The sequence below is a fragment of the Gekko japonicus genome, unplaced genomic scaffold (assembly GCF_001447785.1).
Source record: "Gekko japonicus isolate JY-2015 unplaced genomic scaffold, Gekko_japonicus_V1.1 scaffold7, whole genome shotgun sequence".
Taxonomy (NCBI): domain Eukaryota; kingdom Metazoa; phylum Chordata; class Lepidosauria; order Squamata; family Gekkonidae; genus Gekko; species Gekko japonicus.
The window spans coordinates 1,455,264-1,482,134 of NW_015159711.1; the positions used below are offsets into that span (position 1 = coordinate 1,455,264).

Below are 26,871 nucleotides of genomic sequence, written 5' to 3' on the forward strand. Positions count from 1 at the left end.
GACAGTGTCATAGATGCAACGAACATGAAATTGAGCAAACTTCAGAGGACAGCGGAAGACAGGAGGGCCTGGCGGGATCTGGTCCATGGGGTCGCGAAGAGTCGGACTCGACTGTGCGACTGAACAACCACAAAATTGATTGCACTCCATTCTATCGTCAGTTTGTAATATTGCTCAATTAAAAAACAAAGCTTAAAAAAAATCATAATCGACCATGTCAAACACCACTGTTAAATCAAGTAATAACAGCAGTGTTAACCCGCCCTGATCCAGGTGTCTCTGGAGGTAATCTGTGAGGGCAACCAGCACCATCTCCAACCCATAGCCAGGGTCTAGGATAGAGGCATCATTCACAAAACAATATATGTTGTTGTGTAATATCCCTGAAAGAGTGAGTGTAGGTAGAAGAGATGAATTCTTGCTATCTTTAATACATCAATATTTTAGTAATGTCACTGGAACATTAATGTAAAGTTACACATAACAGACCCATAAAAAAAACCCTCAAGAAAATTCATCGACTAGTTTAAAAAGCAGCGTTTAAATCGCTAATGTTGATCAAAACACAGGTGGTTTAGTGTGTGGTTCAGGCAAGTGGGAAAGAGAGTTATGACATACGTTGCATTGCTTCCTGCTTCTGACATGTTTAAAGAACTGGACTAGGACCAGGGAGAATGAAATTCAAAATATGCTATAGTGTGATCCTGGATCAGTCATTCTCAGGGCTGCCATGCCCCTGGGTCAGGGTGGGAGATCCTCCAACCCTTGCTTCCATTGCCCACTGCCACCCCAGGGGGAGGGGGGAGCCCTGCAACACTGGCTGCAGCATCACTTCACTTCTGGTAAAAAAAACCTGGAAGGGACATAGGGTAGCTACTTATGTCACTTCTGGGTTCCCCCCCCCCCAAACCGGAAGTAACATGATGGTGCAGATGCCCCCCCCCATCCCTGTCCACAGCCCTCGCACCAGTTTCCAGGCACTGCATGCAACCCTGTTTTCAGTAAAGACATACAACACCAATGCCAGGGGGAGGAGGTGGTGTACTGTACATAGGCACTGTAGTGTGCACTACAACTTATAGTATTACAACATATAGGTTAGATATTTTCCAGGTACACCATCAAAAAAAGAGAGACGGGGGTTGATCTTATATTTCCATACAAATTACAATTACAAATTACAGTAAAAAATGGGGGCATATAACATTTTTGGAGGGAGTTCATTTTACATTCAGGGTTCCCCTCCTTCATAGTAAATATGGCAATTTGGATCTGACCTGTGTCACACTTGCCGAAAAACATGGCCAGTGTTGGGTTAGACTGACTAAAAATGACATGAGCAAACAGTGGGTTTTAGGTTATTGCTCATGGTTATTAGTTATTGTCTCATAGTTACAGGTTATTGGTTCATGGTGATAGGTTCACCGGCTCATGGTTATAGGTTATGGTCTCCTACCTACTGGCCTCTCATCTGCCAGCAACCGGCCATAACAATCAGTATTAATGGGCCGGAATTTGTACCAGCAGCTATAACTACTGATTTTAAATGTTTATAATGTAGTGTTTTATTGTGTTTTAAACCTTATTGTATTATTTGAGATGATGTGACCCGCCCTGAGTCTGCTCACGGGATGGGTGGGGTATAAATATGAAAAATAAATAAATAAATATGGAAATACGAGGGCAAAAAATAAAAAAAAATGCTGTGGTAATTCAGAGTGCAGGGTTTAACTTGAGCAGGGGCTCAGCCCTAAAACAGCAGGTCATTCTTAAGAAGGATCTTCACCTGATTATTAAACACTCTGTGAGGTGCCGCACTGGATCCAGCATACTATGCCCACTTCTTCAGTTATCATGGGGTAGGTATTTTGGCAGGGGGGGGAGATCAGCTCCCAGCCATCTTAGGCAGGAAGATCTAATCGCACCACCCCGGCTCAAGAATTTGGCCATCTCAGAACTAATCATTCAATTAATAACAGAGATATCTTACATTCTTGGGAACTGCCAAGACAGCTATAGACTGTAAAGTACTTCTGGTCATGGACAAAGTGCTTTCCCTTCATCACAACTGCAGCGGTGGGGGGGATTGGGTAATTGGTTGCCCAGATACTGAAAATGTGAGGTTCATACTTAAGAGTCTCAAATATTTATTTTACAAATAAAGTACTGTCAGAATGTAATTTTTTTGGGGGGGGGGGGGGGGATCAAAGGAGAACAGAGTTTTAAATTAAATCTGGTCCAGGTGCAGAATGGCCCTCTTGGTTCTCCAATTGTCATAGCAATTCCGATGACAGCTGTGCTGTAAATGGAAGTTAATTATAATATCTGAGGCCTGTCATCTGCATTTCCGCTGTTTGAACTGGCAGGAGTAAAGGCCCCTGTGTGTAACCCAAGCTGAATCCTAAACAGTTCAAAAGGAAACATGGCGAGATGTTAAACAAAAGGCGCGTGCAGCCTGCCGCTGTTCACGCTTCCCACTTGACTACTGTCCTTGGGCAATGTCCACACTTGAGGGTCAAGTTAATGACATCAACGGGGGGGGGGGGGATGTAGAAGGGGACTCTTGGTGACACAGCCCAAGCAGTGTATGCAGCTGGCAGCTCAAGTGACCTCCTGATCGGTGCCCTTCTTTGACATTGTCTATTAATACATCCCAAGCACAGAGTTGATAGGAAACAATGGCAGGCAGGCACCCTGCACATGCGACCCCTGACACGGCAGGCCTTTTCTTCTTCCTCCCGAGGATGCAGCCAATGGGTGCATTCCCTAGGCTGACTACCATGGCAACCACACTGCTGCTCTGCAGCACATTTAACGTGTCACGTGAAAGAAGATGAATGTGTTAGAAGGAGGGGAGGGAGCAGCGAGAAGAGGGGGAGGCAGATCACATTCAGAACTAAACATTCCCACCAGAGGGGGAGAGAATCAATTTTTAAGAGAAAAAAATATGCTCAGTTTCCCTCTTTTTTAAAGTTCAAATGCACAACAAGCAGCGATGTGAGTGTTTTCATTTTTCTTTTTTAAACAATGCAAAACCTCTTTCCGAAGCAAAAGGGATGGTTTCATTCATAATCTGTGTGTAACCCAGACCCATTTTTTAAAATCATCCTGCAATCAGACAATGCATCCTGCACTATTGTACAGGATTTCCCCCCCTTCTTACATTCTGTTGAAAAGTTAATGATGTATGAATCATAAATCTACTGCACCGCAATCCCAACACAAAGCATGCTTGTAAAATGCAGCTGTGCTTTGCAAAACACTTCAAAGTTATTACTAGATAAATGACACCAGTCCTGAGTTCTGTTTTGCTCTGTTTTAAAGCAATCCGTACTGAAGTAGATACTATATTCAGGTGGGTACCCGTGTTGGTCTGAAGCAACAGAACGAAGTTTGAATCCAGTGGCACCTTTAAGACCAACAGTCTTTAATTCTAGGTATAACCTTCTGTGAGAATGCACACATGTATCTGATGAAGTGTGCATGCATACCAACACTTATACCCAGAATTAAACTTTTTTGGGTATTTTTTATATGTGCATGTGTGCACCTGGAAGTCATGGCAACCTCTGGTGACTGGCCCCTACTGGGGACCTGGAGGATATTCAGAGAGGTGGCTGAATAAAGCCTGCCCCCTCCTCCCTCCTCTGGTATTCCAAGGAGGTCTCCCATCCAGATACTTGCCAGAGTCGATCATACTTAGCTTCTGAAATCTGATGATCCAGGTCAGGGAGTACCCAAAATTAAACTTTCTTAAATGTGCTACTAGATTCAAACTTTGGAGTAGATACTGCTATCTGAACACCACAAAGGACAATCTTTATTGCCTTCTCTCTCTAAGTCAATTTAACTGGAGCCAGGATTTAGCAAGTTTTAGTTGCTGAAACTGTTGGCTGTGCCAGCCCTGGACCATGTAAACAAGGAACAAAGTTCTTCTGACCATGTGCAGAGCAAATTTCCCTTACCATGAAGCAACTAACCCTTGGATTAAGTTATGAGTCTTTTCAAGATAGAGGTCATCCCGTCCAGACACGGTAGAAATGTCTTAAATAATAATAATGCCAGAACCTCCAAAAAGGTTATTTTTAAAAGATATGGAAGGAAGAGTGCCTTAACAACAAACATTCCTATTTACTGGATTATGCTCTCTTTTGTATTCCCTCTGACAGCTGCCATGCCAGACTGCCTTCCAACACTGCCCTTTCCTCCTCTCAGCTTCACTGATTACAATTTGCTCCCATTAATTAATCAGCTCACAATAACTTGAAAAATAAGGGTAGTTCTGGAAAGTGTAAAGATGTTTTCTTCTTATTTTCAATAAGTTTCCTAATAAAAAAGTTAATATTCACATATAAACTGTATTTTTATTTATCATGTGAAATATTTTAAACTCTGCTTTCAGCATAACCGCTCAATGGAGATGCAGAATATGCAGTTAAAATGTGGGCTGCTGATATCCTGGTGCATAGGTGGTATTTTTAGGGGACCAGTATTAGCATAACATAGCTGAACAAGAAGTGCTATAAAGGGTTTTTTAAAAAAAGTTTGACACATACGCAGAAGTTCAAATGGATGTGTTTGTGCAGCATAAACATGTTCCTTAAGTCCACACCTTAAGAACCGTGCACACATCCAGTTTTCAACTTGAATTTCCCCCCCCCTGCAGCAACTCCCAAAGCTGAGAAAAACAAAATGTAGCTAGGTTTAGAAAGCAGTTCTTGCAGCTTGGCATGAAGCTGCTTTATACTGAATCAGACCATCAGTCCCATCAAGGTCAATATCATCTCCTCAGACTGTCAGCAGCTCTCCAAGGTCTCAGACAGAGGTCTTTCACATCACCTACTGCCTGGTCCTTTTAACTGGAGATGTCAAAGATTGAACCTGGGCCTTTCTGCATGCCGAGGTGATGCTCTGCCATTGAGCCATGGCCCTTCCCCACGCTGAGGGCAAGTGTCAGGAAGAAAGTACCTACGCCTGCGTGTTATTATGCCACAGTATATTGTCAGGGCCCATTCCCAGTCCTGGCTGGATTCATCTGTGCTAGGACAGGTGATTTGGTACCTTATTTGGCATCCTCTCTACTGGCAGGCTGGTCTTCTGTTGTATTCCTGTCTGACTCTAGACTCCTGTGCATTCCCCATATCAGGATGGTTTTTCTCATAAATCTGCCTTATATCAAGTCAGACCACTGATCTATTAGCTCTGTACTGGCTACCTGACTGGCAACACCAGGGTCTATCCCACCAAACCACAGCTGCTTCTCTCCCTTCCTTAGAACCTTTGATTACCACGACAGGATGGTTTTTAACATGTTCTTGTCTGTTCTGGATTCTGTCCAGTCTTAATCCCCCAAAAAACATTGGACTTAGCTTCACTCCTAACATGCATTTGCATGCCGGGTTAGAAATGGGATACATCTAGAATTTAAACCCATAGATATTGCATAGGCACAAAATGAAATATGCAAAATGCAGAAAAGAAAGCTTGTATCTCTTAATGTGATTTTTGTAACCTTTCCCAACTTCTAAATGGTCTCTTATTATCCTAAGTAACGGGAAACAGTTGACTGAGGCCAAGGGAAATTCTCTGCACCAAGAAAAAAACAGAAGTATGTCAACCGGCCTATTTTAGCTGTGCTGCAGTCATGTCCCAGGGCCACCAGAGGGCAATGAAATAAACCAGGATCTCCCTTGGTCACAATTCTGAATTTTCACATCTTACAGCAGGCAAGTCAATTACAGCAGCTTTCCCCCTTTGCTGTAATAAAATGCCATTGAATAATGTGGATGTTTATTTGCTATGGCAGTTGATATTTAACACCAATTTGCACATTTGGAAGAGATAATGACAAGTTTGGAGGGGGGAGGAATGATCACATGAGATATAATTAAAGAATTGAAATAGTAAGAAATGATTGCTCCAGCACTGAAATAAGGCAGGTAATGCCCGCCCAACACTTACACGGAGGACACAACCGGACCATTTGGCTTAGGATGAGCCCAAAATCACACATATTAATGCTGCTACAGTTCCTTCCAAGCCAAATGTACTTGGAGCATAAAAGTGCTCCAGAGCCATAGGTGCAATCCATAAAAGTTCCTAGCTTATTACATTCACCTCACTCCACCCCTGGGCCAGAATCAGCAGAGGGACACCCCAAGTATCCTTGCAGCTGGGAGACTGTAAGGTTATTGCATGAAGTCATACTAAATTGTCTTGAATGGCACCCTCCAAACATCCAGACTTCACAGAGAATATGTAACTTATGTCTCCAGAAGCTATATATAGGAGCAACACAGACACCTTGGGTTACCAATTCCAGGTTAGGAAATTCCCAGAGATTTGGGGGTGGAGCCTGGGGAGGGCAGGGTTTGAGGCAGGGAGGAACTGCAGCAGGGATTCTGTCATAGAGACCACCTCCAAAGCAGCCATTTTCGACAGACAGAGGAACTGATCTCTGTAGTCTGGAGATCAGTTGTGATGTTGGGAGGTCACCCCCCCCCCCCATGGTGCTGGCAACCCTATATATAACCCACATTGTCCCAAGAACTGATAACTGCATTTAATTTGAAGAAGCTGTGTCACGGATTCTTAAGCTGCTGTTCATAGAGGAACCTTCTGGTAATACAAAGGACTAGGAGAAAGCTGGGGCAGCACAGGCACAAGGCATAGGGTTGCCCCAAACTGCTACCCATCACCTCAGGTCCGTAGAGGTCTGCCTGGCAGCTCTGCAAGGACACCCGGTAAGAAGTAGCTGCTGTGGGGGGGGGGGAGAGAGGGTTGGGTAGTCCAGTACCCTACTGGGGGGATCAGGCTATAGCATGCTGCCTTCCCTTCCAGGGGACTGATAGGGGGACAAAGATATCAGCTAATCTTGGCTGCTTCTCTGACAGTAAATGACAGAAAAATGACAAATAATGGCAGCCCCACCAGAAAAAAAATGTGTCCCCACAAGCCACAAAATCCCAGCTATGGGCCTGCGTCATCTCCTCCATCCCCTGCTTCTGACTGGGAGAAAGTTGTCCCAGTAGCACTTCCCTGCAAAAGAAGGAGGGGATAACAAAGGAAAACAGAGGCAGAGAGAGAGAGTCCCTGCTTCTGACTGGGAGAAAGTTGTCCCAGTAGCACTTCCCTGCAAAAGAAGGAGGGGATAACAAAGGAAAACAGAGGCAGAGAGAGAGAGAGAGGGGGGGGGGAGGGAGGAGGGGAAGAGAAGAGATTGGATTTATACCCCGCCCCTCACTCAGAGTCTCAGAGCAGCTTACTATCGCCTTACCCTTCACCTCCCCACAACAGACACCCTTTTGAGGACTGCTCTTGAGAGAACCTAGCTCCTGCCAACCTAGCAGTTTGAAAGCATGAAATTGCAAGTTAATAAGTAGGTACTGCTTTGGTGGAAGGTTACCGCATTCCGTGCACCTTGGTGTTTAGTCATGCCGGCCACATGATCACGGAGAAGTCTTCAGACAGCGCTGGCTCTTCGGCTTGGAAACGAAGATGAGCACCACCCCCTAAGTGGGATACGACTAGCTTTCGAGCAAGGGAAACCTTTAGAGATAGGAACTCTCAGTCTGGGGCAAGTGATGCACTGTGTGCTTGGGGGAGGCAACAGTGGGAGGGCTTCTAGTGTCCTGGCCCGACTGGTGGACCTCCTGATGGCACCTGGTATCTTTGGCCACTGTGTGACAGAGTGTTGGACTGGATGGGCCTTTGGCCTGATCCAACATTGGCTTCTTTTATGCTGTTAACTTGTGACTGACCCAAGGTCACACCAGCAGCTGCATGTGAAGGAGTGGGGAACCGAACCCGGTTCTCCAAGAGTAGAGTCCATGCTCTTAACCACTACACCAAACTGTAGGGAGAGTGTAGTAAAGGGGTAAAGGAAAAGTAAAATGCAAAGACAAGGAGAGAGCTGGAAGCAGAGGCATGGTCTGGTCACAGACCTGAATGTGTGTTTAGTGCTGGGTTTTGCATAAAAAGAAAAAGGGTCACTTCTGGTTACGGGGGAAATGTCTGGGAGAAAATATCTGGGAGAGAAATCCAAGTTTAAGAACCTCTGAGCTAGGCAAGGAGTTCCTAGTGAATTAATCCTCCAACTGACTTCTGAACAGATAAACAGGTGGTACAGGAATGGTGGCACACTGAGTTAAAAAGAAAGAATAATAAGTGAGAGAGGAATCAAGGAAAAAGCTCAAGAGCAAAATGCAAAGAAGAGATCAGTAGAGTACAAATGGATCAAGAAGCAACAGAACATCAACAATAAAGAGATACTGAGAAGCAAACAACACATTACATTTGGCATTAGTGATCCGATCTCCTGACACACAATTTGACCTTCAAAAGCAGCTGTGGGGGGAGGGACAGGCAAGATTTAGATTGGGACCAGGGTTCCAGGGCAGAGGAACGTAACCCCTACCACATACCTGCACAGACATACATTTCCATAGTAGAAACTGCCACTGACCACAAGCTACTATTACAGCCTCAAAATAGAAGAAAGCACCTATATTATACCTACTTTGTCCCCCTTCTGAAGGGGGGTGCATTCTAACTGCGGAAGAGATGCCGGGAAAAGACTTAATCCCCCCATCCCAGTTTTGTGGCCCTGATCCAAACCACTCCCCCTACCAGCTGATTTGTAAAGTTAAAGCACATACCAGGATATCTGATCATGGATCCCCAACATTATGAGACAAGGTATAACAGAATAGTCTCATCATGTCTTCGTACAGGCAGATGAAAACCTTCCTGGAATAGTATTATTTCAGAATACAAATGGCAATCATATGTGAACTGCCCCCCCCCCATTAAACCAAAACTCTGTACATGGAAAGCTAGCAAGTGGGGGGGGGAGAGACACACACACAAAAAAAAAGGAACGGCTGAAGACAGAGAAGTCCTTACAATGCAAACTGCCACTTGGGATCAGGGAACTGACACTTGCCTGATCTCTTGGTCACGTTTGACACCTCCTATCAGTCAGTCACACACTAGTACTCCTCCATCCAGGTTGGCAGCCCAAAGCAGACAGAGAATGATGACACAGCCAGCTCCGGCCTGAGCACACCAGGGGGCAGATGCAGACATTGACCCTTTACTTAAGTGGGCCGGACAAAGGGAGTCATGCCTGCCAGTTCAACATTTGCAAGTCCAATATGCCTAACCCTCCTTAGTCACTTCTGGGAGAACAGGGCAGACAATGTAAAACCAACAGCATAATGACGAAAATATAAAATACTGTATTATTACGCCACCAAGAAAAATTGCCCCATGTGAAGTTAACACAGGGAATTAAATACTGCAGGAACCACACAGCAGCCTTGTGTTTAAAGAGGAAAACTCTTGGGATGTTTTGAAATTATGGGGGGGGGGGGTTTGGATCCCCTGCCTCAAATTTTCTTGGGGAAAAACAGAAATACTGAGAAAAAATGACATATATGTAATACTTCCTCATCACGTTCACATAAATATCATCCTATATATAAAATTCCCTTATGTATTGGCCATTTACAGCTCTCCCATTGGCTGCGCAGTGCACTCCATCAGTCATTGGCCCATCAACCAACACTCAAGAGTACTCGCGTGCCATTGGCTGGCTGCTGGGTCTGCTCCTCCCCCCCCCCACTGTCAGCCTGGACAATCTTCTCTCTCAGAATAAATTATCAAATGGCTGTCTCTCTTGATGAAGACACTTCTCCTGCTTGGCTCCTGTGGGACTAACTTTTCCCTCAGTGACTGTTGCTAGGCAACCAAGCTTGGTTCTGTCAGTAAAAAGGCAAAGGCAGGGGGTGCTTTCCAAACCTTTGCGGGGAACTCATTGGGACCAGTCCTGACTAGGGTTGCCAGCTCCAGGTTGGGAAATATCTGGATATTCTGTAGTGGAGTCTACGGAAGCCAGAGTTTGGGGAGGGGAGAGGCCTCAGCTGAAGAGAATCCCATAGAGCCCACCCTCCAGGGAGGGAAGAGATCTGTTGTCTGGAGTTGAGTTGTGATACCCGGCGATCTTCAGGCTCCATCTGGAGGTTGGCTACCCTAGGCATAGCAGTTAGTGCTTCAGAGCAGGGTCTGCCAGACCCAGGTTCTTGCTGTGGAAGTTGAGTGGATGATTTTGGACCAGTCACAGACTTTCAGCCTAACCTACCTCACAGGGCTGTGCAGATCAAAAGGAGGAGAGGAGAGTGATGTAAACTGCTTTGGTCTCCATTGCAGAGAAAGACTGTACTTTTCCTCCTGGGGAACCATTGCTGCCAATCTCCAGGTGAGGGCTGGAGATCACTCAGAATTAAAACTGCTCTCCAGATGGCAGGGATCAGCTCCCCTGGAAAAACGGCCGCTTTGCAGAGTGGGCCCTGTGTCATTATACCCTGCTGAGGTTACTTCCCTCTTGCTTAGGTTCCCACTGCGGAGAAAGACTGTAGTTTTCCTAGGTAGAGGCTACAGCAAGGGGTGAAGAGATGGAAACCTGAAGGGCAGATAACAGTATGTTGATGGTTGGCTGGGAAGCTAATAGGGTTGTCACCTCCGGGATGGGAAATTCCTGGAGATTTGAGGGGTGGAGCCTGGAGAGAGTAGAGTTTGAAGAGGGGTGAGACCTCAGACAGGTACAAAGCCATAGACTCCACCATCCAAAACAGCCATTTCCTCCTAAGGAACCATTGTTGCCAATCTCCAGGGGGGGCTGGAGATCACTCAGAATTACAGTTGCTTTTCAGATTGCAGAGATCAGTTCCCCTGGAGGAAACGGTAAGCTCTGTGTCATTACCCTGCTGAGGTCACCACAGCAAACTGACACTGAGTGCCGAAGGCCAGGGCACCCGCCCAGAGCCTCTTTCTAGAGTTCGTTGTATTTATTTCCACAACACGCCTTATTCCTAGTTTTAACATAAAATGCAGTATTTATAAATGACTATATAAAATGTTACTACTTTATAAAAATTAAATACATTTCTGTTTTCTACAAGCAAAATTATGATGATACCCAATATTTTGGATAGCTGCAGGGCTGCAACCTAAGCTACCTTAGCACATGGATCTTAGTTTTTCCCATTTGAGAGGTTGGGGGGGATTAAAGATAGAAAACATTTTTTTCCATAAACAGTAGTATTTGCACAGAAACCATCTCAAAGAATCACAACACCAGCATATCTGGATATTGCATTAAACTTTGTAACATTGAAAACACAGAATTCTTCAATAACCCATTATTGTCATAACGTTATAATTACGACCAAAATTGGTCACAGTCAGGTAATGAACAGGTGAGAATCCACAAGGACTTACCAGGGGGGAACTCATCTTCCTCTCCCCTACAGTTTCCTCTTTCACTTCCCTGAAAGCTCCCACAGTTGCTACCCTTTTCCTGCTTCTTTCTCTCCTACCCTCTTACCAGCCAACCTACATTTACTCCCCACCCCACCCCCGTCTTCAGCTTTCCCTCCTTCCCTGCCCTGGTAGTTTCTACCCAGAAAAACTATGGCCCAGTTACATGGCACCAGTCACCAGGCCCAATTACACAATGGGGAACTTACAAAGAACATTTTCCACTATATTACCTTCCCCACACTATTTTTCCTCCTTTCCTTCTCCTGGCAACCTCATATCAATCTTCTCTGCTTCCTTGTCTCCTTCTCACTCACTCACCCACCTACCTACCTTTTACCTGCTTCCCAATCTTCAGCTTTATTTATTTACCTTCATTTATATCCCACCTTTCTCCCTAACAGTGACCCAAAGCACCTTGCATCATTCTCCTCTCCTCCTTTTTATTATCATCCTCACAACACCCCTTTGAGCACAGGCAGAATGGGAGTGAAAAACCCTACCCCAAAGGAAGGAGGAAGAAAAGATGAGACAGTCTGCCTGACCCTGCCCTGCCCTCCCAAAGCAGGGAAGGAAGAACGGAGATGCAAACTGCCTAACCAATTGGCTGGGTACTGCTTCCCTAATCCCATGGGGGACTTGGGTGGGCCAGGGGCCACCTCCCTCACCTGCCCAATGTGGGGCCAGGGAAGCTCAGGTGCCACCTCCCCTGCCACCTCCCCTACCCGCCTGCCTTGTGTGGAGGTTGGGCAGGCAGGGGACCACCTTCTTTGACTGCCCCATGCAGAACTCGGGTTGGCTAGGGTCCACTTCCCTTGCCCATCTTGTGTGAGGCCAGTCAATCCTGGGCACCGTCTCCCTCACCAGCCTCACCTCGGGCCAGGTGCCACCTCCTCACCCATGTAACATAGGGCCAGGTGCCACCTCCTCACCCATGTAACATAGGGCCAGGTGCCACCTTCCTCCTCCTCCTTGAAGGGGGCTTGGCCAGGCTAGGCTCAGCCCATCTGTCACAGGTCTGGCTCAGCCCAGGTGGGCAGGAGGCCATCAGCTCACCAAGAGGCATCCTGGTGCTCTTAAAGGGCTATTTGCCCCTGCCTGTTAGGTAAATTAGGCTGAGAAATCACCAAGTGAATTTCCACAGCAGAATGGGGATTCTGGATCCTAGTCTGAAACTCTAACCACTATATCACATTGGATTTAGTGGGGTGACTGCTTTTGAACAGTAGCAAGCAGCCAAGACTGGGTGAGTCATACCAGTCCCATGGTAGCAAGTTGCCCTACAATTGCTGTCAGCCCTGGCCCTGATGAGTCCTCCCTCAAAGGCCAAAACATTTCTGGAAAGGACTCTGTCCTTTCCCCCTGCCTTTTGCTGACAGAAACAAAGCTTGGCAATACAGCTGTCAATGCCTAGCATGAGCCATTGAGGTCATCTGTTGTTTAAAGCTACAAGTACCCCTTTATTTTATCATTTCAGAGGTTTTTAAACCCCCACAAAGTATTTGTTTTTTAAAATTTCAGATTCTTCTGCAAACCTGGGGTGTTTTCCAGGTTTGTAGAAATATCCGTAGTGCCCATTCATGGCTTTGTTCTCTGAATTTATGTATCCTCAGATGTGGCTAGGTTGAGAATTAGAATATATGATTTAATATCAATTCTTGAAAATACTCTATATGCCTAAAACACACACCGGAACCATTATTCTGTAATGCTTTTTGCCTTTTGTACTATACATTTTAAATGAGTAAAACTTTATCTAAAAAATATTTTACTCATTTCAAAAGTGAATATATTTCACAGGAGGGTTTTTTCAGTGCTCCTCAGAAGTTCAATTTTTTGCCATTGAAAAAAAATTCTCTGATGAAAATGGGAGTGAGACTTTTCTCCTTCCCCAATTTCCCATTTTTCTCTGGAAACTCCGCATCTACCTGTGACTTCTCCTCTCACATTACAAGAGCACACAACAAAAAATGTTTCCTTTCTAGCTACCAGCTGCTTATTGCAGGAAGAAGTTACACAGGTAAGGAAGTTTGCAAACTGAGAGCCAGTTTGGTGTAGTGGTTAGGAGCACAGACTCTAATCTGGGATTCCTCACTCCTCCTCATGTAGCTGCTGGAGTTTCTTTGAGCAAGCCATAGTTCTCTCAGAGCTGTTCGCTCAAAGCTCTCTCAGCCCCACCTACCTCACAGAGTGTCTGCTGTGGGAAGGAGAAGGGAGATTGCAAGTATAAATCCAATCTCTTCTCTCTTCTTCTTCATCATTCAGGAGTCACTGTCTTTCATATCCTATATAGAATGTATGGGGCACTTTTGAAAATGCCCCCAAAATACAAATCCCTCAAATATTGTTCAAGAAGAAGAAGAAGGAGGAGGAGGAGGAGGAGATTGGATTGGATTTATACCCTGCCCTTCACTACCCAAAGGTGTCTCAGAGCGGCTTACAAACTCCTTTCCCTTTCCCTCCCCACAACAGACACCCTGTGGGGTGGGTGGGACTGAGAGAACTCTGACACAAACTGCTCTTTTTCAAGGACAGCTGTGCCAGAGCTTGTAAATGACCCAAGGTCACATCAGCAGCTGCAAGTGGAGGAGTGGGGAATCAAACCCGGTTCTCCCAGATAAGAGTCCGCACACTTAACCACTACACCAAACTGGCTCTACACCAAACTAGCCAAACCTCTCTAGTTGGCCCCTGGTATCACCCAATAAACAGAATTCTTTGTATCATTTATGTGCATTCTCCTTGAACTCATTCCCAGCAAAAAGTCATACTAACAATCTCTTCATAACCAAGAGTTCTTTTATATGTTAACAATAAGTATGCTGTAATGATGATAACAGAAATTCAGTTAAGGTTTACCCCTTTAATGCAGTGGTTCTCAAATTGGATTTCAAGAAACCCCAAGATTCCTTGGATGCTTACCTGTGGTTCTTTAATGAGAAGTAATGATGGACATGTTTTGCTGTAAGACACTTTGACCAGCATCCACCATTAAAGGCCTTTCAAGTGCAATACTCAGTCACCTGACAGGGTTTGATGCATTCTAGGCTGAATCTTCAACATTATGTTCTCCGGTGAAATTGTTCATTATAGGAAGAGGGTGAACCATTTCCCCACCCCATCTAATTTCATCCATCAACCCACCCACCCCCACCCCCACACACATTCCCACAGCTAAATGATGCGGGGGGGGGGGAGATGATTCTAGTCAGATATCTGCTAAAAATGCTGGGAGGTCCTGATCACAGATATCTCAATGCCCCACCTTGTTTGGTTTTGAGAGACTACCCAAGAATATGCCTCAGATTCCTCTGCAACACACTGTGTTCCTCAGCAGATATTTACAGGATCTTTGGTAGGCAAATGGGCATGGAAAGAGCTTGTTGAGGGTAGTCAATTTGAAAAACAATACTCATTTGTTTATTGCCTGTAAACACTTTTTAGAGAAACAGATAACACCAGCATGAGAAGAGGAACTTGAGGCATTCTAAACCAATGTCAGAAGCCTCAACTGTTACCGCAAATAAGCAGTGACTTCAACATAATATTCATAGTTCTGAGCAATTAATTATCTTTTTGGCCATATACAACACCACAAAAAAGTATATTGAGACAAAATTATCTCTGAGGTAAACTGTACTAAAGTGAACAGGTAGCTAGGGAAACTATCAGCAATCTAGTCTCAGCAGCTCAGAAAACTAAAGCTGGCACTAGTGTTTAGAATTTGGAGACACTTTTCAACAACGCATCGCCTGATGGCTAAAACATGGGTGATGGCTCCAGTCAGGAGCTTATGAAAAACCTGGAAGTTCCATAGTTGCAAGTTCTGCTGCACATTGCCAGCCTCTGCCTGCCCCACATTACCTTCTGGTAATCTTCTTTGGATCTCAGGGCAGCTTCCATCTGTTCTGAGGAGTATGTGTAGATAGCAGATCTATACTGTGTGCCAACATCATTCCCCTGCCGCATTCCTGAAAAAATCAAAATAGGGATCAGTGGGTTAGTTTATTGTTTTCCATCTAAATACCCATTAGGCACAGATGTAAACATTCCAGTTTTAGTGCTTTTCTTCTGTACATTTAGTGGGCGCTTCATGCACTGACTGAGCACCCACAGTCATTTGCTGTCAAGGGCATTTCTCTCTCTCGCTTAAACAGACATTAACTAAATACGTGCTATGGCTTGATGACATCACCAGCAGCCAAGTACAGTTGTAAGGCATTCAAAAGAATAAAATGATTGCATTATGTGCCATGGTTTAATTTATTAAAATCAAGTCTCCTAAAATAGTTGGTTGATACCACAAAATCTCTCAAAGAGGCCTTAAAAATCTCTCCTTCTAAAAACTGGGAGATGCTTATCTGAAAAGGTAGTTTTTAACACCTTCAGAAAAGCTGGCAATACTTTCTTAGCATCCTGATCTGCTTTTACAAGAAAGAAGGTTCTGTGCTGGCTCAGTGCAATAGAAGGCTAAGGCTCACGTATGCTATGGGGAAAAATAAGACTGCAGACAGGTAGGGAGGATCACTTTGCCTGTGCTATTCAGTACATTATGCACGATGATGCACCAGAGAGCCAACATAAATTGATGCTACTGCATCAGTTAACAGCCACCATTTTTATTTATTTAGGCACTTTTAACCCTGCCCTTGAAGTAAACACTGTCTTTCTTAAACAGGCAAGCAGGTGTTGCCTTTCTGAGCTGCATACAAAGCTGAGAGAGGCCATAGCACACTTGCTATCCTACAGGCTTTTTGGCTGAACATACGGTTAACGACAGCAGCATGATCTGGTAATGAGGCAAGCAGTATTGGCAGTACTGTGGCAGTAAAGGCAGCATTGCAGGGGATACCTTTCCTGCCATAAACAATGCCATTCTAGACACATCAGTGCATGTTACTAAACCCTGACCTGATATCAACAGCTCTGTGTGTGTGTGTGTGTAGCTCACAATTGCACACACACACATAAACATACAAAATGTTTATTTAATCATTTTAATAACTGTGTTACATGTCTGAAAGCTGGAGGGATTTTTGGACAGAATTGTAAAGAGATCAATCTAGGACTGTGGGCAATGACAGAAAAGTGTTCTAGAAACAAAAGATTGCCCTGCTGAAACTTGAACTCTTCTGCAAATTTACTGAGAAACAGAGGTATCGTTTAGATACAGTGCCCAAAGCCATACCTTTAAACACAACAATTGGAGAATGTCTTTTAATGAAACCATAATGAAATTTTGGGAGTTTATGTATTTATTTGACAACCTCATATCTTCATATCTAATCACTGTGTTTTCTTCCTTTTCTGTGAGAAAATACCTTAAATAAAACCCTTCTTGTGCACTTTGAACAGGTACTTCTTCTACAGCACAGTTACAATTTTATCCCATCCACTAACAGGTGAAGGGGTTGGTCATTCAAAGAGAAAAATGAGGTGGCTCACTGGGATTTCTATGAATTCTATCATGAAAGAGCAGCAAGGACTCACTGCCCTTCTGTAATGGCAGTAGTTTGTTTTCTGACAGCCTCTTGTGGAATGGAAGACTGGCTGTGGGAATGGTGATCATACAGTCAAAACCCCTGCTGGGAACCCCCTTTGAAATCTTTTAAGGGACCAACATCTGGATTTCCTTTTTTGAGTTCTGGAAATGTTTTCTTCTCTGACGATGATGTAGCCCGTATTTCCACTTACAGTCAGGGAGAAAATACTGAAGCTGGTCTCTTTATTGCCTACAATAATAACTACACTGTTTTGCATATAGCTTATTCCTCTGAAAAACTGGGGAGGGGGCTGCTACATCTAGTGGCCTCCCTGTGAATCTATTTTTCTTCATTTCCCAAAATATCATGAGCTCAGTATTGCAGAGGATCTCAAAGGGCTCTAGCCTTCACTTTGTTTGGTCGGGCTGTGGGTTTAAACCAGGCATGTGTTTTCAAAGGAACAGTTGTGTTAAAAACTTGACACTGTGCTATTTGGCTTATATTTATCTGCTGTTTAGACTGCTTAATTGCTTCAGCATGTAAAATCTTGAGTGATTTTATTCTTTTCCTAAAGGAAGAGGTGATATCTCCTGATAATTGTGAGCTATTTTGAAGATGAGTGCTGAAGAAGAATAAGCTTGTCTCCCCCACTGGATCTACTTTTCTTCCTTCCTTGTCCATCAGGGTAGAATAAGCAGTTATGTCTTTGATTCCTTTGCAAGATTTCCACAGCTACCACATTTGCTAAGAAGTGTGTAAATTGAAAGCAATGCCCCCTGCTATTCTGGTTGTAAAACGGAAGGAATGTATAAAACACAAGGTGGAACCAAAGCCATTTTCAGTCATGGGCCCACTGTAACACGTAGTGGCCTTTGCATGACAGGGAAGGCTACTGGCACAATCAAGTCTGCAAACAGTACTCTGAGCTCTGGATCTGAACCCTTTGGGGCTGAATGGGTCACCTCTATATCCAAGACTGAGTAATTGTTCTGCACAGAGTTTAGGTCTTCAGGTAAGGAAACTGGGTTACTGTGTTGGCCAGTGACAAATCTGAAAGAATTTCTAATTCACATAGGCTGTGATCACACGAGCCTTTAGATCCGACATAGGTATGAATGCCTGATGGATCTTAAGGGAGCAATCAGACAGCAACATCTGGGAATCACCCCACAGTCGTCGGCAACCTGTGCTGCTCTGCCACAGAAGCGGAGTTAAAAGACACTGGGGAAAGTACGGTAGTAAACAGATTCCGATGGGTCACGGACAGACTTTCCCCTGTCTGATCGCTCAAGCATGCTCTCAAGCCGTTGGGATGGTCTGATCGGGCCATCCCGGGTCAGTGCCACCCTCCCCCTTTGCAGTATGCACACTCCATAGGGGACCCTCAGTGCAGAGTTGTGATTGCTCATTTATGCGCATGGGAAACAAATGGTCAAAAAAAGAGACTCACCCGCAGGTGTGTCTGATCACACCGCGGGTTGCGCCCACAGCAACAAAGGGAGGTGTGATGTCGCAACTGCGTGTCAAATTCCTCAGGAGGGAATAGTCTCGCTTCCCCTCCACTTCAACTGGTGCATGTGACCACAGCCATAGTGCAGAACTTTGCTTATTTTCCAGATGGGAACCAGTACTACTCCATTGCTGTGCCAAACTGTAGTTTTCCCTTTGATCTTATCATGGTACTTCTTTTGGTGTTTTAATTTCATTTTGGATTTTTTTTAAAAAAAAAATCTGCTGGAGCTTCTAACTGGCTCCAGAGCAGGACAGATTTATCCTTAGGTGATACAGGGACATTGTTCTTCAGTTCTTTTTGTGAATGTTTTACAATTGAGGTCAGAACTATCAGAACTCAAGGATGATCTTAAACATCTCTCTCTTTTCTTCAGTGTCATTTGCTGCTGGAGTTTTTCCCCAAAGGGCAGCTTTTAAATGGAAAGCTCCATTGCTTCCAGGCTTCAAAGTAAACCACTCACCAGGCACTTAATGATACTATGCCCCGTCCTCACCAAGGCCTAGTTTGCAGTGGGAGAAAAGGACTTTTTGAGCCACAGTGGAAGCAAAAGTTGAAGTATTTTACCTCTTTATATTTGTCTGCTGTCTTTTATTTTTATGTTGTTCTGTCCTTGTGGAATGGTTCACAAAACTTCTTTTTCTTGTGGTAGAAAAGAGAGGACTGAGGAAAGCAGGTGTTGCCCTCCCACCTCAGGTAACCCAGAGGTGGGAAAAACCATTGGAGAAGGAAGAAAGCACTTAAGAGTATCAATCAACTCTAGAACCTTCCATAGTCAGCCTGTGCATGCATAGTGTGTGTCCATGTGGGTCTGCACAGAGACCACAACAATGACTATTTATTAAACTGGCATTTTAAAAGTCACACATCGTTACTAAGATCCCACATTCCTAGACGTGTGCTATGAGCCCTGACTCAACTCACATCTTGGCAGCCATTTTAGGCGTTAGCAGAGCCTCTCTTCGGAGAAGGCAAAATCATGGCTTGCCATAATCTAGCTATGCGGTTTCTGTTCATTATGCTAACAAGTGGCCAACCCACTGAGTGGGAGCCTGAGTGGGATGTCTGCCTGTCTCCGCTAGGGCTCACAAAGCCAGGGGGCCACCTCTGTCTAGCAATATCATCTTATCAGCAAAGGCAAGTCCTCCTGATTGAAAAATTGGATTACTGTCAAACTGCTGAGTGGCCCTGATAGCTCTTATTGACCTTGCCTGAATGCCTCCTACAGCCTGCCTCAGGCATGGATGAAGCCTCCACCATCCCATGTCCTTCTGTCCACCCAGGATATTCCCCAACAGGAGTGCAATCACCTTTTCTTGCCCTCCTGGGAACACCCTGCCCCCTTAATTCTAGGAGATCGCCAGCTACTACTTGGAGATTGGCAATCCTACCTTCTGGACAGAACAGTTTCATCATTCTTGTACCCAAGTACCTTTTAATTCCTGTACCTCTGTATTTCCCCAAGTAGAATCTAAACCTAGTTTTGGAAAAGATCTGGTTGTTTCCTGGTTACTGGTAGCTTTGAGCTTGCTTGCTCATCATCTAGGTAAAGATTCCTAAACAATACATTCTGTTCCTCCTAACTGGTGACTACATCACTTTTCCAAGCTAGCCAGGCTCTGGGAGCAGGAAGAGGTTTCTCCAACACTGAGCTTAAATTTCCCCAAATTGGTTGCATTTCTGGGTGACACAGCCCAAGTCCACACATGTCTAAGGATACACATGAAAGTGAGCACATGTGAAAACAACATATACCACTTGTAATCTCCTTTCCACAAAAGACAAAACCAGTGGAGACATTGCCATTCTCCCTTCATTCTCAAAGGATCCCAAAGATAAAGGAAAGAGATTACAAAGACCTGCAGTTCACTTTGCAACAACACAGCAAAACTATGAAGGGCATCGTAAAGCCCTTACTTCAGTTGTAAAAACGTATCTTTGATTCACAGAGTTTTCTGCAGCTGTCACTTATCTTCTGATATATCGATCAACCATTTTCCTCTCCCCCAATCAATACTTGCTGAGTTAAGACTAATAAAATCCCCTTCCTGCAGCTCATCATATGATTATTTAGCAGAAATCATTTGTACCATGTGAACCTGGCTTGATCTCATCACTCACTGTAACGATTCTGTGAACAGGGCTTAAGAGTTGTCAAGGGAAAGGAAAACTCTGAACACAAGGTCACAGTATGTTAATGAGCTGGCATTTGAGCTGGCCCACTTGTTGCCAAATGGTGGGTTTGTCCTATGCACTAAACCCACATGAGGAACTTCATAAATAAGTTTCTCAGCTGAAGCTATCTCTCAGTACTGGCTAGACTATGGGTTTGGTCAAAGAAGAGACAACTGTGACAATGTGGAATTTCACATTACCCGGTTTCACCCGGTTTCAAGCCGGTAATGAGCCGTTTTGAAGTGAACCGGTATAGGGCTGCCATTTCACACATGGCTTTCCCCTTCCGGTAAAGAGCTGGATCTGAAGTGGTTTGCCATTTCAGACTGCACCGCTTTTTCTTGCCTTTCCCCCGCCGTTTTTCGCCCATGCGGGCGATCTCTGGCTTTTTTTTTGAACGTTCACTTTAGAGCGCTATAGCGCTATAGCAGTATAACAAAACACTCCATGCATTCCAATGGGATTAATATAATGCTATTCCGTTATAGCGTTATAGCGCTATAGCACTATAAAGCAAATTTCCCCCCCCCCCAAAAAAAAGCCGGAGATCGCCCGCGCGGGGGAAAAACGGCGGGAAAAAGCGCATCGGAACCGGGAGAGGAAACTGAGGAGTACTTGGAAGCGGTTGACACGTAAAACGCTTCAGCCCCGTTTCCTAAACGGGACAGAAGCGATTGTGTATGAAATGACAAATATATTCCGGAAGGGAACCGGTTCTCCAACGGTTCTGTCTGAAATGACAGATCAGAAACCGTTTGGGAACCGTTCCTCTTCCGGAATATATCGCCTGTCTGAAATTCCTCAATATTTTGGTTCCATTTCTGCCCATCCTCCAATATCCATGAAAATTCCTGAGCCAGCAAGAGAGCAAGGACAACATGTGGTGAAACAGCAAAAGCAAAAGAATCAGTCACGTGCTGAAGAAGATGTGAGGAAAAGACCTGAACAAGGCTTCCGATCCAGAATGTTTCAATACTCAAAGCAAACTTACAGAATTCTTAAGACTACATCTTGGTTCTTCTTCTTCTTCATCATCATCATCATCATCATAACATATTTCGATTTATTGATCGCTCAATCCGGCAGAGCTGCTGGCTCTGAGCGATTTATAGTCACACGCATGGGGTAAGGGAGGACAACATATAATTCTTTAAATCGCACACATTTTGCAGCCAACGGGGATGTTTGTTCAGCTGTAGGCTTCAGACGTGTTCCGGAGGCATTCACTTTTCGGCTTGGCTTGATAAGAAGGTACTAATGTCTCAAGCTATTCTTTCCTGATGCTGTAGTGAATTTCTTTTAAATCCTCAATTCTTTTGTTGCTACTATCACAGAATGGCCTGAAATGCCTCTTGAGACATTAATAGTGCAAGCCTAAACAGAGCTATACCCTTCTAAGCCCACTGACTTCAGTGGACTTAGAAGGGTATAACTCTGTTTAGGACTGCACATTAAAAATACTATAATGGAAAAGACAAATAGAAATCCTGCATTTAAGAATGTAACTTCTTTTTTATCATATACCAGCTATATCTATTCAATCTGATACAAAATTGCTTAATGGTTTGATAGACTGAGTTATCATTAGCTTGTAGCTACCAACTGATTGCAGGCCCAGTTCACAAAGTGCTTTTTGGCATGGTAAAATGAGTATACACTCCAATCCCAAAGAAGGGCAATGCCAAGGAATGTTCAAACTATCGCACAATTGCACTCATATCACACGCTAGCAAGGTCATGCTCAAGCTCCTACAAGCTAGGCTTCAACAGTACGTGGATAAAGAACTGCCAGAAGTACAAGCTGGGTTTCGAAGAGGTAGAGGAACTAGAGATCAAATTGCCAACATTCGCTGGATTATGGAGAAAGCAAGAGAGTACCAGAAAAACATCTACTCCTGCTTCATTGACTATACTAAAGCCTTTGACTGTGTGGATCATAACAAACTATGGCAGGTCCTAAAGAGATGGGAGTACCAGACCACCTCACATGTCTCTTGAGAAACCTGTATAAGGGTCAAGAAGCGACAGTTAGAACCGGATATGGAACAACTGATTGGTTTCGCATAGGAAAAGGAGTACGACAAGGATGTATATTGTCACCTTGCTTATTTAATATATATGCAGAGTACATCATGCGAAATGCTGGCCTGGATGAATCACAAGCGGGAATTAAGATTGCTGGGGAAAAGATCAACAACCTCTAATGGCAGAAAGTGACGAGGACCTTAAGAGCCTCTTGCTCAGGGTAGAAGAGGAGAGCGCAAAAGTGAGCTTGAAGCTCAACATCAAAAAAACTAAGATCATGGCATCCGGCCCCATCACTCCTTGGCAAATAGAAGGGGAAGTCGTGGAAGTAGCGACAGACTTCACGTTCCTGGGATCCCAGATCACCGCAGACTGTGACTGCAGCCATGAAATTAAAAGACGCCTGCTCCTTGGGAGGAAAGCGATGGCGAACCTAAACAGCATGATAAAAAGTAGAGACATCACCCTGCCAATAAAAGTCCGCATGGTCAAAGCAATGGTATTCCCAGTAGTCATGTATGGCTGCGAGAGTTGGACTATAAGGAAGGCCGAGCGCCGAAGAATAGATGCTTTTGAACTATGGTGCTGGAGAAGACTCTTGAGAGTCCCTTGGACTGCAAGAAGATCAAATCAGTCAATCCTAAAAGAAATCAACCCTGACTGTTCCCTGGAAGGCCAGATAATGAAACTGAAGCTCAAATACTTTGGCCACCAAATGAGAAAGGAGCACTCACTGGAGACGACCCTGATGCTGGGAAAGATTGAAGGTCAAAGAAGACGGGGACAGCAAAGGATGAGATGGTTAAGGTAAAGGTAAAGGTTCCCTTGCTCGAAAGCCAGTCGAATCTGACATTAGGGTTGCCGAAGAGCCAGCGCTGTCCGAAGACGTTTCCGTGGTCATGTGGCCGGCATGACTAAACACCAAGGTGCACGGAACGCTGTTACCTTCCCACCGAAGTGGTACCTATTTATCTACTTGCAATTTCTTGCTTTCGAACTGCTAGGTTGGCAGGAGTGAGATGGTTAGACAGTTTCATAGATGCAACGAACATGAAACTGAGCAAAATTCAGAGGACGGCGGAAGACAGGAAGGCCTGGCGTGATCTGGTCCATGGGGTCGCAAAGAGTCGGACTCGACTGTGCGACTGAACAACAACAACAAAACTGTGGACAAAATGTACACAGGAATTATCATTACTGAATGCTGTCTTTGGGTCCAGCCCACTGAATGGTTTGGAGCCAAGACCCATCCATCCACAATGCAGGGAAGTCTGGTTTCTGCTTAAAAGACTATAATAGTTAATGGGCCAAGAACAATGTAGGTTTGTTTCACATCAGCTTCTCATCACACAGTCCAATAGAGTGTAAGCACCACGACTTTGAAATAAACAGCCATGCCAAAATCCACCTGACCCAATATTATCAATGGGTGTGAAAAGCAGCTCTTCTGGGGCTCACCAAAGAAAGTCACTGTCAGCCCAACTATTGCAAGGCATGTATGCACGGCTAGTGAATTCCTTCCCATTTAGTACAAGATCAGCTTAAGTGAAGAGGTGTACACAATCACACCGTGTCTCTTGAGTTAAACCTACTCATTATGTGAAACAGACTGGGGAAAGGGGGAAGAAAACAATAAAGGCCTGCAGTGAGAATTCCATGGTTCAACCTATCTAAGGTATATCAAAGGGCCCTGCAATGTTTTTAAAAATTCTAACACCCTAAACTGTGACCCACTGAAGATGGGCAGATATTCCCCATCATGTGATGATGCTAGCTGTCCTTGGTTTCTTTCTCTTGGACCCTAGCAGCTTGTTCAGGGACAGCATACAGATCAGGATGGAACAGGAACCAAATATATTCTCCAACCCGCAGAGGCTATTGCCTGAGGGCTGACCGTGACCTGAGGGTTTTCAGTAGGCATTGGTGAACTCCCTGAGCTTTATTTGGAATTGGAACTGGTTTATTTATTTATTTATTTATTGTTACACTAGGAAAAAGGCCCGTTGTGGAAATAAATATAATGGCCTCTAGAAAGAGGCTCTGGGCAGGTAGTAACTATATATATTTAGTTTGGCCATTTAAAGTATGACTTATGAAATAGCTGCTATATCTCTGTAATTGGTCCAAAAGGTTCTGAATTTTATAGGTGTGATGAACTATGGAAGACATTTGCCTTTTTCACAGATTATTTCTAGTACTGCTTTAAACAGTAATACATCTTCATCTGAAAGCAGTTTGCATCAGTGTGATTATGGTTTTCTTTTGCTCTTTATCAAATAACTAGGAAAAGGGCCCGTTGTGGAAATAAATACAACGGCCTCTAGAAAGAGGCTCTGGGCGGGTGCCCCGGCCTTGACACTCAGTGTCAATTTGCTGTGGCGATCTCAGCAGGGTATAATGACACTGAGTCCACTATTTTCTCCAGAGGAACTGATCTCTGTTACCTAAAGAACAGTTGTAATTTTGAGTGATCTCCAGCCCTCACCTGGAGATTGGCAACGGTGGTTCCCCAGAAGGGAATGGTTGGTTTGGAGGGTGGAGTCTATGGCTTTGTACCTGTCCGAGGTCCCACGCCTCCTGAAACCTCACCCTCTCCAGGCTCCATCCCTCACATCTCCAGGAATTTCCCACCTAGAGTTGGCAACCTTATCTCCTTCCCAGCCAATGATCAACCTACCTTTATTTCCCCTCACTCTTCAGCTTTCCAACCCCCCACACACGCACCTGTAGCCTCTCCCATGCTCTGAAGCCCTGACTGCTACGTCACATTGGCTGTCATACAGGGGCCACCTCAGCAGCATATAAGGATACAGAGCCCACCATTTTCTCAACTGATCTCTGCCATCTGGAAAGCAGTTGTAATTCTGAGTGATCTCCAGCCCTCACCTGGAGATTGGACACATTTTACCTCAGAACAGCAAAACTGTTTAGAATGTTAGAGGCAAAAGCCAATCAAGTCGCATATGCAAACGACCTCTGTGTTCCGAGGCAGAGGCCAATGAGGCTGCATATGCAAATAACCTCTGTGTTCTGACTGGCTAGGGGGGGGGGGAGAGGAACAGCAAACTGTTTAGAATGTTGGAGGCAGGACGCAGGCAAAGCAGCCAGTGGATAGGGAGACCCTCTGAATGACAGATCAGAGAGCAAACTGATTTTGGAGCATGTGGAATGTTCTAGAGAAGTGCCACCACCATTCAGCCTTTATTTATAAGGGAGATATTTAAATGCCCACCTTTCTCCTGAGCTTCCCAGGACCCAGTTAAAGCTGAGCTATTGTGTTTAAAAACATTGCAAACATCTTGTTTATTCTGAACCCAATGATGACTCAAAGTGGGGCTGGAAAGGTCACAGCGCTCCCAAAGACTGTGTCATGAGCATTACGGGCTCCTAAAGCCCTTCACCCACCCACCCACCCCACACACACCACGACTTCCTTGCAAGTCTCAGACTAACAAGCATATTCCAATAATGCTGGAAGCATCAGCCCTGCACAGGTGGCTCTGGAGAAGCTCTTCATTAATTTCACTTCATCAGCAAAGCCACTTAAAAACCTTCTCTAGATCTGGCTTTCAGAATTTAGCAGCACTCATTTGATAAGGTGGAGAGAAAACAGCCTTCTCATATCACTTCTCCACTTTGGCTGCCACACATGAAGGTGATAAAGCTATTCTGCTTTAGAAAGAAGAGGGCTGCATGCCCCCGAATCTATCCCCCTGGGCCCTGACCTGGATAGCCCCGGCAAGCCCGATCTCATCAGATCTCAGAAGCTAAGGAGGGCCAGTATTTAGATGGGAGACCTCCAAGAAACACCAGGGCCAGGAGGCAGAGGCAGGCTATCAAGCCACTTCTCTGAACATCCTCCATGCCCCAATAGGAGTCACCAGAGGTCGCCATGACTTCCAGGCACAAGCAGGCGCACATGCACACACACATACACAAATGCAAATAATACCAAAAAGAATCTATCCCACTAAAGCAAGTACAGCAAGACATCTTTCCTTTCTTCTTTGTATGTCCTGCTCCAAAGCTTCCAGATAGAGAGATGGGGGAGCAGATGAAAAAATGCAATTCACATGCATTTTGCAGGATTATATGCGTAGGCCTGTATAGAAAGCATGTGACATCCTGAAAACTAAACTTGAAACTTTATATATGAGGCATGACTTTTTGTCACTGAGGACTGACTCATTTCCAACAGACTCCCAATATGGTTACCTAGAATATTTTCAAAGCTTCAGAGGAAGTGCACTCACATAAATATGAGAAACAATCCAGCTTACAAACAGATCCTGCCCCTTCCACATTTTTCTATGTCAAAATGAAGTTGCAGGTTTGTAGCAGAATACATAATGGCAGTTT

The 26,871-nt window shown here is 44.6% G+C and overlaps 1 protein-coding gene across 2 annotated transcripts in view; it reads right to left on the bottom strand.

Annotated features, from left to right (window-relative positions):
* The window catches only part of MSRA (methionine sulfoxide reductase A), a 297,114-nt gene that overhangs the window by 90,893 nt on the left and 179,350 nt on the right, over nt 1-26,871 (bottom strand). For both annotated transcript variants that reach the window (XM_015425699.1, XM_015426394.1), the window contains exon 5: nt 15,184-15,290. In XM_015425699.1, coding sequence (XP_015281185.1) covers nt 15,184-15,290 — 107 coding nt within the window. The remainder of the gene's footprint in view (nt 1-15,183; nt 15,291-26,871) is intronic.